The sequence below is a fragment of the Austrofundulus limnaeus genome, unplaced genomic scaffold (genome assembly GCF_001266775.1).
Source record: "Austrofundulus limnaeus strain Quisiro unplaced genomic scaffold, Austrofundulus_limnaeus-1.0 Scaffold28, whole genome shotgun sequence".
NCBI classification, from domain to species: Eukaryota; Metazoa; Chordata; class Actinopteri; order Cyprinodontiformes; family Rivulidae; genus Austrofundulus; species Austrofundulus limnaeus.
The window spans coordinates 461,389-474,017 of NW_013952430.1; the positions used below are offsets into that span (position 1 = coordinate 461,389).

Genomic DNA, 12,629 nt, shown 5'->3' on the forward strand with positions numbered 1-12,629 from the left:
TATCTGCTCCTATTTACAAACAAATTATATTAATTTCAAACAATAATAAACCAAATAATAAATATGACAAACATAAAAAAAGTTTTGTAATTTATTTATCAGCACAATTTAAAATTAGATGTATAGCCTGAAGTCTGTAATTTTGACACAATTTGTAACAGATTTTTACGAAGAGCAAATCTTTCCCACTAAATTGGTCATGTGACTAGGATATCAGGGTCTCCAGGGGATTAATCATCAAATTAATTGTTATTGGCTAAATCCCACGATTAATCGTGATTAATTTTTTTGCCAATGTTGCCCAACCCTACTCACAACAGAGGTATTGAGCAAAATGTAAACTCATATTTAAACTGCTTGCTGATATCTTATTAATGCAGTGTGTCAAACATTATGTCTTAAAAAAAGCAAAACATCTAGAAGAAGACATAATGTTGGTGTCTAATTCAGCCATTCTTCCTCAGTGTGGTCTGTCTTGGGCATTTGCAACCTGAGCTCACAAAAGTGTTGAAAAAAGGTGTCTTAATTGGATAATGTCCCAGGGATGATACAAAAAACTATGGAAAAAAAGTCCAACTCATTTTATTTCTAAAGCTTTACACATCAGGATACAATATTCTATAATACAAATTAACTGGGCCCGTATTTATCAAACTTCTGAAAGTGGAATTTGGGATTCATCAAATTTCTCAAGACTAAGAATCACTCTTACTCTCCCGGATATTTTAAGACAGCTTAGATCTTTTGTTGCTGAAGTTGGTTCTTTAAGTTTGTGGATAATGGGATGGACTTTTAAGACACAACTTTTCCATTTTAACTTAACTTTTGTTGAATAACTAACAAGGTAAAATCTGTTGCATCTTTTCTACAGCTGAGCTGGATTTAAAGGGGCAATATCATGTAAAATCAACTTTTTTGAGTTTTATATCATGTTATAATGTTATATTCTCATAAAAAAACATACCCAAAGCCTTGCTCTGACTCATTCATGCATGTTTGAGAAATCCTGCAGTGTTTTTAGGAAGTCATGCTGAGGAGCAAAACGACAGGTGGGGACCAGAAATGCCTCTGGGACGTGTCATTAAGCCAAACTTCCTCATGGCGGACCATCCCTCCCCCATCCCCACACACCCCGCCCATGACTCCTGCAGGCTCTCGGGTGAAAGTGAAAGTGAAACCTAACTGTCTGCTGAGCTCTCAACATTAGTTCTCACTCAGTGAAGCTCTTTTCAGATTAAAAATACCTTTGAGGAAATGTATTTTCAGATGCCAAGTAAACTGCATCATAGCACCCCACCCCACCCCCACACACACACACACACACACTGAAATGGGCGAGACAGAAGCGGAAGGCCAATTTCAAGGCGTTTAGAAGAGGAAGTGATGAGAAGATAAGTTTATTTTCTATTTAAACATAAAACGGCATTTTAATAACAGCTAAAGGTGACATAGATAAGTTATTATGGTATAGTATTTAAATGTATGCCTGAGAAACACATAATATTGACCCTTTAAATCATTTTAGAATCTGATAAAGATCAGATCAGCTTTATTATGTCCTGATACAAAAACCACCAAACAGATCAAAGAGAATCTTTTCTTTTTCCCATGACTGGTTCAGGCACCTGAATGTGTGTGAACAGTACCTCTCCCATAAAGATGCTGTCCTCCTCTGGGGACCTGGGTTGGTCCCACACTGTCAGCTCCAGCATGTGGTTCCGAAAATCCCTTCGATGAACATGAGAATAGACGAACGCCTGGTTCCACTTTGGCTCGCAGGTCTTCTTCATTGTTTTTGTCCTTCGTTTGCTTTTATCACTGCGTAAACAACAGGATTTATGACTTTGTTTTCAGTAAACCTTTACTTTAGGTTCAGCTGACAGAATAAACCAATCAGAACCAACATTTTAAAGCCATTAGATGAAAAAGATCAAAATGAGCCTCAGAAATCTAGTGATGTCAAAAAGGATTTTCTTTAACACTTAATCATTTCCTTGATTCACTGACTCCTCATAAGAAGATGTTTTTTTTTAATGTGTGAGATCGGTAACTTTACATATCTCCATTAGCAGCCTGCAATGATTGGTCAGCCACCTGCGATCTGGGAGGAAGTACATTTTGACGTAAGGACTCCTGGGACGCCCATCAGGCCTAAGAGGAAGCTCCACCGCCTGCAGCACGTTGACAATTAACTGATGACCCACTTTGTCATACCACAGCTTTACCTGAGTGTGAAGCATACAAAACATTGTTTTGGTTTACGTTCGCATTTGGACACTGGAGGAGTCTGATCCAATCAGAGAGCACAAACTCACCAAGAGTCGGCCCGGCATCAGCTGTGGAGCGTCTCGGAGCATCCCAGGACTGGAGGGAGATAGGACATTTAAGGATGGTCTCTCCATCTTCTGGGACTCAAAAGAACTGGAACCTGCTATTAAAAAAAACAATAAACAGAAATTCAAGATGATTAATGTCTGCTCCTATTTAAAGGAAACAAAAAAATGTTCTCATTTTGACAAATAAAAACAAAATAATTTGTGGCCAAATCCAAAAACATGTTCTGGTAACTTTTTGAATTGAGAACTTTAAAAAAAAGGCTCCAAGAATCCTGTCAAGATGATAAATGATTCAGAATATCTGCCCTAGTTTGCAAGTGTTGTGTTGCAGAACATTACTGCCCCTGAACACAAAACACTTTGAATTTATTGCACGTTACATACAGCAAAAAGGTCACGCTTTTTTCTGTTAGGTTGATCAAATTCCTTAACTCAAAATAAGTAAATCAATTAGTGAGACAGACATACAGAAACATCTTAAGGGAGAAACTTACTAGATTCTAATGGAGGGTGGGACGTATCGGGGATTCTTGGGATATCACTGAAAAAGAGACAGCGGTGAAAAGTCAACCATGGTGCCGGATGAAACAACATTAGAAATGATGTAAAGACGCATGCAGCAGTGTTCGGACATAAAGAAGCAGTGGAATAATCAAAGCGGTTCTGGTGTCCAGATGAAAAGCATCATGTGGTTCAACAACATGAAGCAGCAGAGGGAAGATGAGGCATGCTCCTCTCATGACTGCTCTGTGTTACAGATTTGTTCGCATTTTTTCTAGAGCCTGAGTCATGAGCTGAAATAATAAGAACGGATGAAAACCAGCAGCTCTGCTCACTTTCCCCTAACCCCTGGAAACATCTGTATCGCACTTTAAACAAAACTGAGCAAACTGTGAAGCACTTATCAATCACGTTTGTTAACGTGCAACCCAAATGCTGACTCAGCTTTATTTAGCACAGATTTATTAATTGTTACACTTTCTTGTATGAAAATAGCTAACATGACACATCACTTATACCTCACTTCTAGTATTTCATAATATTAATACTTTCAACTGTCAGGATCTGTGATTTTTTTTTTTAGTTTTGTTTATAGCTTCTTGTGTTTTAGGATTAGATTTATGTTGCGTGACTTAGGGCTGCACAACATATCGAAAATTTATCGTCACCACGATTACAGCCTGTGCATCAGGCATATCGCAAAGAAACTGGTAAACTGCAATAAATGGTTAGTAGATATGTTTGCATTTCTGCATTTTGTCAGCATCAGTCAGATTTTTTAAAATGGACCCGAGATACAAAATGAACTTAACTTTTATTTAAAATTATTTCATTTATTTTCAGAATTTTTAAATCAATTTAGTTTTTTATGATAGTAAGGGTTGTTTTCCAGTATTTAGAGCATCAGAAAATGTTTTATGGGGGCGATGTTTTAAAGTCAGTGAGAAACTGTATTGCGTGTAATTTGTTGTGCTAATACAGCAACTCTATCTAGTGCCACTTAATAAATCTGTCATGTTGTAATGGAAAGGATGTAATAATTAACTGAAGGCATCAATACTGCATACTTAAGTATTTGTCTATTTATCACAAGTCATATTGTCATCGCAATATTAAGCAGTGTTATTGCACATTGCAGCTTTTCCTGATATCGTGCAACCTTGGTGTGACTGTTGTGTTTTCCTCAGTGTTCCTGTGGGCCATCGCTCACTCCTCCTCAGTAAAGTGTCTGACATCAGCAGTGCATTATTGTCCTTGTATGCCACAATCCAGTCTCCTTCCTATTCTTTGTGTTTCTCCTATGTGTTCCTTCAAGGGCTCTGTAGCTCCTGCAACATCAGCGTTTTTTTGGCGTTCAATCTTCACAAAGCATGAAAAAAATAATGTTACACAATCTACTCTATACTAATACTCCCAGGTATTTTGGCATAAATGTGGTATTTTATGTAAAAAAAAATTTATATAAACTCAGAAATTATGGATATTTTTATTTTTATGGATTTGGTTAGCTTTGGTTAGCTGGTCTCAATAATTTTTTTTGGAACAAAGTTTTTTCTTCCATGGGAGGAGATGTCAAAGGTGGGACCTCTGTTCTTCTCTGTTCTGGATATATATTTGGATTCCGATCACTGGATTCTACAGATTGGCTTGGTGGTCTCCTGGTGTTCTACAAAACAACGTCAGTGGCTTTTCATTTCCTGGCTGCCTGAAAAATATGAAGGTTTGCCGGTCTATCAGCACTCAGACCTTTGCCTTGTGCGAGCTGGACTCGGTCTGCAAGCGGTTCTGCTGAGGGTCACAGGCCGGCTGTGGTTCCTGGACTTTGCTGGCCAGATGGAATTGATCTAGGAGAAAGCTGATAGCACAGCTCAGTGGAATTTGTCAACATTATTTGTCTGATTGGATTTGCCACATTGAGAGGTACCAGCAGACATGAAGGCAGATGGAAAATTGTTATTGTCTGCCTGGCCCAAAACATTCTCTTTTGTTCCCAAACAACTGATTACAGAATTTGGCTCTCCCCTACATGGCCTTGAGAGCTGTGGACAAAATTCTTCCTGGATGTTTACGTAGACTGAGGGTCCCACCCCAACCCCCCCCCCCCACACACACACACACCTGTCTGTGATCTGGTTCCTGGAGCAAGCTGAGGACCGCACAGAATGAACACTTAACATCCATATTCTGAACTATGGTTGGGCGGGTTTTGAGGACTTGATTCTTCGGGCTAACTTTTCAGATGTTCACACAGATACACTCCCCTAAACTCAACTTACTTCTCTGGCTAATAAATATGCAGAGGTTTTTTTTTTATTATAAACACCATAGTTTGTGTCATTGTTGATATAACATGATGTTTTGTTTTGTTTTTCGTCATCTTCCCTTGTGTACTTTTTAGTTTTTTTTTCTTTTAAGGGTTGCACCTCCTCATGATGTTTTCATGAAGATGATCCTTGCTCTGTGCAGGGTCTGTGGCTGCATGACCCAGAGTACCTGTTCTCCTATGTTTGTTATGTTCTGTCTTCTTCTGAATGGGTGTTCTGAACTGTAATTTCATTGTGCTCTGTACAATGACAATAAAGGTCTATCTTATCTTATCTTAAAATAGGCATTGCCAGTGGTGGGCACAGTTCTGCTAATCTGCTAATAGTGGAACTAGCTTCTCATTTAGCAGATTTTTTTTAATTGGGTTCCGCTACTTTTAAGTACACTAAAATAATATAATGTGTAAAACTTCTACTTTCATGCCAATTATTTAAAATAAAATAAAACTTATTCACTTTTATAAGCTGTGCTGGACTAACACATCCTCACTCCCTACTCGTCACATGTTGACACTTGCCCAGGTTCCCTCTGCATCAGTTATTGAGACACTGGGCTTTTCAGAGTTCACAACACATAGGTTGAGTCTCACTTCATGGGTTGCATCCGACTTCGGCCGTTTATGTCACTTCCTCGTGCCGTAGGCTGCCCCAATTCATCAGCGCCAACACATGTGGACAACAAATGTGGCCGACAAAATCCTGAAAACGTCAGCTGCATCTAAGTATCCTATATGGCCGATGGTATCCCAGAATTCATTGTGCAGTCAGCAAACTTAACAGAAAAACAAAGACAGCAAAGGTTTTCTTTTTATTTTACATTGGATTTTTTTTAACGACAGAGTTTGGAAATTTATCGCAGACTAAAATCTGTAAGTTAAACAACTTAGCTGAAGAAACTTTTGTCGCAATCAGATGTTAAATAAAACGCAGTTACAAGTACTGATGCTGAAGCTAAACTTAAATTATTAATGCTTTTCATTTATTAACTTGTAACGTTTTTCTATTAAAACTGAAATTTGTGAAGGTATATCTTGAAAAGAACAACTGAAGCGATGTGACATAAAATGTATTACCCTGGTAACGTGGCAGCGCATGATCACGCAAAACTACGTCTTCTGTAGGATAGACCATCCCTCTAAATTGTACTTGTAAAAATACAAACTTGAGCTAGAAATGGTTTTATTCTGAAAGAGATCAACTGGAAGCATCACAACACTCTAAAAATGAAATGTTGGATTTACTTAACCATGTTATGTGACCTGGTTCCACTTAACTGAGTTGAGTAAATTCAAAGCAACATACTCATGTTCTTTGGTTAAAAAACTGGTATATTGCTTTGAATTTACTCAACTCAGTTAAGTGGAACCAGGTCACATAACATGGTTAAGTAAATCCAACATTTCATTTTTTACAGTGAAGTTAGACAGAGCTACAACTCTACCTACCCAGGATAAACATCTCATCCTCTCCTGACCAACTAGTATCTCACTATAACAACAACCTTCATACCTAACTTAACACCCTGGCACCATTAAAAACTCAGACTGTCTTTTTCACCCATTCTGCACCCTGGTTTACAACTGAACTTTGTCGTCTAAAATCCAGAGGATACAGCTAGAATGCCTGTATAAGAAAACTGGACTCATAATTCACAAAAACATACTCAGACCATATTCTCCATTAAAAGAACACCCTTTCCTCTGCCAAATCACAGTATTACACAGATATTATCAGCACAGGTGATAAGACTACACTTTTCTCTTTAGCAAACAAAACTCTACGCCCACCAGACTATTTCTCCCCTMATTTCTACTCAGTCAGTACCTGCAACTCCATTATGACATTTTTCAATAATAAGATCAACAATATCCTCCTGAATTTATCTCCTCATCCAGAATCCAAACAGCCCACCTCTGTTTTTCTACCCCCTCTGTCAAACTCATTGTCAAGTTTTACACTTCCATCACCTGCGGAAATATCTCACCTGAGCAGAACATCTAAACCATCCACCAGTCAACTTGATCCCCTTCCAACCACACTTGTAAAAGAATCTGTCCTCTTGCTTATCCCAATAATAACAGAAATTGTTCATTCATCTCTCACCTCTGGAATTGTCCCATCATCATTAAAGCAGCAGCAATAACCCCTATCCTTAAAAAACCCAGACCAGACCCCTGTGATTTTAATAACCTCTGACCCATCTCAAATCTGCCATTTCTCTCTAAAGTACTTGAAAAAACAGTCGCATTCCAGATTCATTCCCACCTCTCTGACAATAATCTGTATGAAAAATTTCAATCTGGTTTCCGCCCAATGCACAGTACAGAAACAGCTCTTCTAAAAATTACTAATGACCTCACAGCTGCAGACTCTGGACTCCTCTCCATTCTCATCCTCCTTGATTTAAGCGCAGCCTTTGACACCATTTCGCACACCATCCTCTTTGACAGTCTATCACGTATTGGTATTTGAGACACACCACTTAACTGGTTTATTTCATTCCTTTCTGGCCATACACAGTTAGTTCAACTAAAATCGTTTTCCTCCCATTCAACCCCTCTCTGTTCTGGTGTTCCACAAGGTTCTGTCCTGGGCCCTCTTCTTTTTATCATTTACCTCCTTCCGCTTGGAAATATTTTCCGTAAGCATAATATCCAATTCCACTGTTATGCGGATGACACCAAGCTCTATCTGTCTACCAAACCCAATGCCACCCTCCCACCCACCTCACTGTCTGACTGCCTATTTGATATCAGGTCCTGGTTCACAAGCAACTTTCTTAAACAGTGACAAAACTGAATTTCTTCTCAATGGAACTAAATCCACACTTGCAAAAATCAAAAACTTTTCTATTCTCATTGACAGCACCTCAGCATCCCCCGTCTCTCAGGTTAGGAGTCTGGGTGTCATCCTAGACAACACATTATTATTTAAATCTCATATCAGTAACATTACTCGTTCTGCCTACTTTCACCTCCGTAACATTGCTCGTCTCCGTCCATCCCTCTCACCCAGCAGTACTGCTATTCTGGTTCACTCTTTGGTCACATCACATATAAATTATTGCAACTCCCTACTTTTTGGTTTACCAGCAAAATCCATCCATAAACTACAACTGGTCCAAAACTCAGCTGCTCGTATCATCTCCAGAACCCCTTCCACCAGTCATATAACACCTGTCCTAAAACATCTTCACTGGCTCCCTATCAAATTTCCTATAAAATCTTGCTCCTCACCTTCGAAGCCCTCAATAATCTTGCCCCTCAGTATCTCACAGAACTTCTCTACATTAACACACCTTCCTACACTCACAGTGGGCACAGCTCCCCTAAAGCACTAATAGGGGAACAAATTTCCTGATTAGTGCTTTAGGGCTTTTGCTAATTTTAAAATTTATTAGTGGATTAGCACTTGCTAAATTTATAAGCTCAATTTAGAAGCACTAACTGAGGTCTATAAATGTTATTGATCAACATTAATGTTAACAGCTGAGGGTGAAAGCTGTTGCACATTTTGTTCATACGTGTGCCACTTATCCACCAGCGGAAAATATGTTGACAAAATATTAACAAGCTTTGTAAGGTGTGCGATAACAGGATGTGTACAGCTATGCAGTAAAACCGACGTTTTGTTTATGTCTTCCATATTGCAAAAACACGCACCTGGAAAAACTGACGTTGAGACATTGTTGTTGGTTTGGTTACTTTACTTGGAGATGAGAACAGCAGACAAATTGCCAAAGTGATTAATGTAAGGAGAGAGCAAAAGAAAGAATGATCGAGAAAAAAAACAACCCTAAAGATGATGAGACCAAGGCCTAATTATTGACAAAACACACAGCCTAATGGAAGAATTGAGACAAGAAGATGCTCCTGATCATCACAGATATGCTGCAGCACTGCCACACGCAAAAAACAAACATCACACGAATGAAAACAACAAAAGAGTTATGCCACAAAAATGTAGCATATGCCAGGCTTGCACCATACACTGTAAATTTCCTAACCTTCTGCTCTATAATTTTCAAGACTTAACCTCTTACAACATATGCCTCGCTATCGTCAAAGGCTAGGAAAAACAGATGATGAAATTCTGTGTCTGTTGGTGAAATAACTCACGAAACACTGGACAGCTGTTATGTAAGCTCTCTGAAATTAATTATTCGATGTATACAAAATTATCAATAATGCCTTCTACCATTTAAAAACAATAAAGAAAGGAAAAAAATATATAATTGTTGCAGTCACTCAAATTTGCTTTTATAGATCAGGTTGAGTAAAAAACATGGATGGTTTTATAACAAAAAATCTTTGAGCATCTTTCATTAGATGAGATTGTTTGATTCCTTGCAAAAACAACAAAAAACATGCCCCCCCCCCCAAAAAAAAAATATATATAGTCTCTAAAAGCCAATTCATTTTTAAGAACTAATTGTTACTGAACATTTTTATACTCAGCTTAATCTTCACATAAAGATTCAAAAATGCTCAGCTAATTTCTAACCAATGAAATTTTCTTAGGAAGCAACTGAAAATACTTGTTTCAAAATTTAACTTTTATTCCTAGACATTAAACTCTGTAATAAACTGATAAGTGTTTCATAGAGAATGTATTGCCTTTAAACGCAATTCAAAGTCAAACATCTTAAATGTGTAAATGAAATAAAGAAGTTCCAGCTTTAAAAGCTGACTATGCAGAGAAAATGTAGAAGCTGTAGATGACTTGAAGGCCCTTTCACGTTCCTGCGCAGGCAGCTGAAAAGCTTGTGAAAGCGTTTTAAAATGATGGATGTTTCTTTGGGGCCATTTTGGATCTCATTGAGTTACATCCGATTGTCACAATGCAGCTGTTTTCACAAAAATAGGCATTTTCATCCATCGTCAGTCCAATAATGAATACAGTTTCGATCAATAATTCATCCAAAATGACACCATTGAAGAAAATAAGTTTCTGTGAGTGAGAGAGGATTACAGGGTTTTAATCAAATTAAAACATAAAAAAATAAATAAAATAAAGAACAGAATACTTACTGATATTTTCTATACACCCTTCGTGAGTGTTTGGAGAGAAACGATTACATTCAATCTTTTTTTTCAGCAACTAGTGTAAGAGTTAAAAACCAACATCTTCAGGACAGAGTTTGAACATTAATGAATACAACGAAACTAGAAAATCTATAAAGACATTTTTGAGGAGCTGGTCAAACGTCTGACATAAAATCAAAATTTCAAGATAAAAACCTTGTTGCCAACATTAGCTTTCTAAGCAGTGGAAAATTACTTACTCTTTAAAATCCAAGCATTATGTGTAACCATGGCAAAAAACATACATATGTTTTGATGTATACACTGTAAAAGAAGTGTATAAAGAAACAAGATTAAAAGTTTTGTTGAAGCTGCTGTTGTTGGCTCGTTGGGTAACCACACACTTGTGCTTGTCACACACAACAGCACTCTTAACGAGTCACACACACAGAAACACAAAGTAGAAAGAAAAGCTCAAATAAGCAATAATTCTGCAAAAACTATGTTGCAATTTAAAAAAGTGGCAGAAGTTATTGTAAATGATAAACCCACTTTAAGTTGAACCTTTGTGGTAAAATCTTTCTTCTAATTTTCACTATTTTACACATATCACTAGTCATGTTTCTATCCTACTGTAATGCAAAAAGAAAAAAAAGAAATGCGAATTAGGCGTGTTTCCTTCTACTGTGTAGGATCTACCTGTATATTTATTCTAATTAATAATTAATGTTTGACTTATGTGTGCAAAGCTAACATCTTTGTGATGAGGATACTCTGACAGAGATGATGTCTCAGGGACTTTGTTTTACAATCCCACAGTCCTGCACCTCTGCCTTCCTCTGCTAAGGGCTGCGTCACACAGCAGGAGAATTGTGTCGAATTCTGGCCCTTCCGACAATCTTAAGAAAGTCCAGATTATCGTGATGGCTCTAAAGATAATCATAGCATTTATTCCTGCCGTGGGTGGTGAGTATCTAGTTGGCTCGGAAGAACGTCAGGACCGCTCCGACCTCAAATCAGAGATATTCAACACGTTTGGTTTTTTTGGCTCAATATCACACCATGAACAAATGTATGGCAAGCCTCGGGGATCACGAATCAGACATATATTTACGCCTTATTCTAACCCAGAATTTGCGGGCTGCTGCGTTATTTACGTGCAAATGCGTTGTGATTTAGAACGTGCGGTGCCATAAATACTTTAGGGCATTTTATCCAATCACTGCACTGCATGGCAGATACAACCAGAGGATCTCTGGTGTTTGGGGAATCTAGAAATATTTTTCTCCTGATGTAGTTCTTTTCTACATGTACTATGCTTAACCTTTTATAGTTTCATGTTTAAAATGATGAAAAGATACATTAAAAAGTAGACCTTGTGTTTATCAACTAGTCTCTTACAGCACGATGTCTGTGTAACCACCCCCCATAAAGTCTACTGGCTGAGCACTAACAGGACAGCCTCTTGATGATAAAATATGCAGAAAACACCACCACACGTTATTTACAGCACCACGCGTTCTGATTCACAATACGTATGCACTTAAAACATGCCACAGCCCGCAAATTACAGGTTGGAACAAGGCGTAAATATACATCTGATTTGTGATCCCCGAGGCTTGCCATACAATCAAGCTCGATGCCTGTTGAATGAGACATGTAGCCAATCAGAAAGCAAGGTGATGTAAACACGGAGGGGAATCCAAAATACAGAAGACAAAAAAAACCTGACATGACTCACCAGAAGGTCTGCTGGATGTTAAAAGAATTGTTTTTCCTCTGGTAAAAAATAGTCCACAAATGATCATTATTGTTTCTTCCTCGTCACAAATGTGTATTTACTCTGAACTCATGTCTCTCTGGAGGTCACGTGAGATTTTTTTCCTCTGACATCTGAATTCTCATGAGATTTCAAGAAGTCTCGTGTGATTTCACATCTAACATCTGACTGTTCATGAATGAAATATCTTTTCGTGTATGGTGTGTTGTCACTTGCAGTGTGGCTGTACACCACACACTGTAGGACCAAACCTGGTATATCTATGATTTTTTTTATCCTCACATGTGGACTCTATCAGTCTTTGAAAATTGGCTGACTGTTTTAAAATCTTGCAGTGTGACACAGCCTTAAAACCCGAAGAGAACATCTGCTCACCAATCATCAATCAGGACTTAGTACGGAGAGGTGATAATATCACCTCCCCCTTTGTTTCAGCTTTTCACTCCAGACTCTGGCTCAAAAGGAAAAAAAAATGTTATAGGTCCTCTGAACGGGTTCTTCTTTAATGAAATGTTTCGTCTCTCTTCCAAGAGACTTCTTCAGTCTGAGAGTTTCAGGCAAAATTCAGGCTTTTAAGTCCTGCCTCCAGGTGACTGATACTCACATCACATGGCCATCGTTCACAGGTGACTGATACTCACATCACATGGCCATCGTTCACAGG

At 38.1% G+C, this 12,629-nt stretch overlaps 1 protein-coding gene across 1 annotated transcript in view; it reads right to left on the reverse strand.

Annotated features, from left to right (window-relative positions):
- Positions 1-12,629, reverse strand: part of LOC106515312 (regulating synaptic membrane exocytosis protein 1) — a gene marked incomplete at its 5' end in the record, with an annotated part of 131,292 nt that overhangs the window by 44,841 nt on the left and 73,822 nt on the right. Inside the window, 4 exon segments of the mRNA XM_014005028.1 lie at positions 1,647-1,818; positions 2,095-2,225; positions 2,316-2,431; positions 2,831-2,877. Coding sequence (XP_013860482.1) covers positions 1,647-1,818; positions 2,095-2,225; positions 2,316-2,431; positions 2,831-2,877 — 466 coding nt within the window.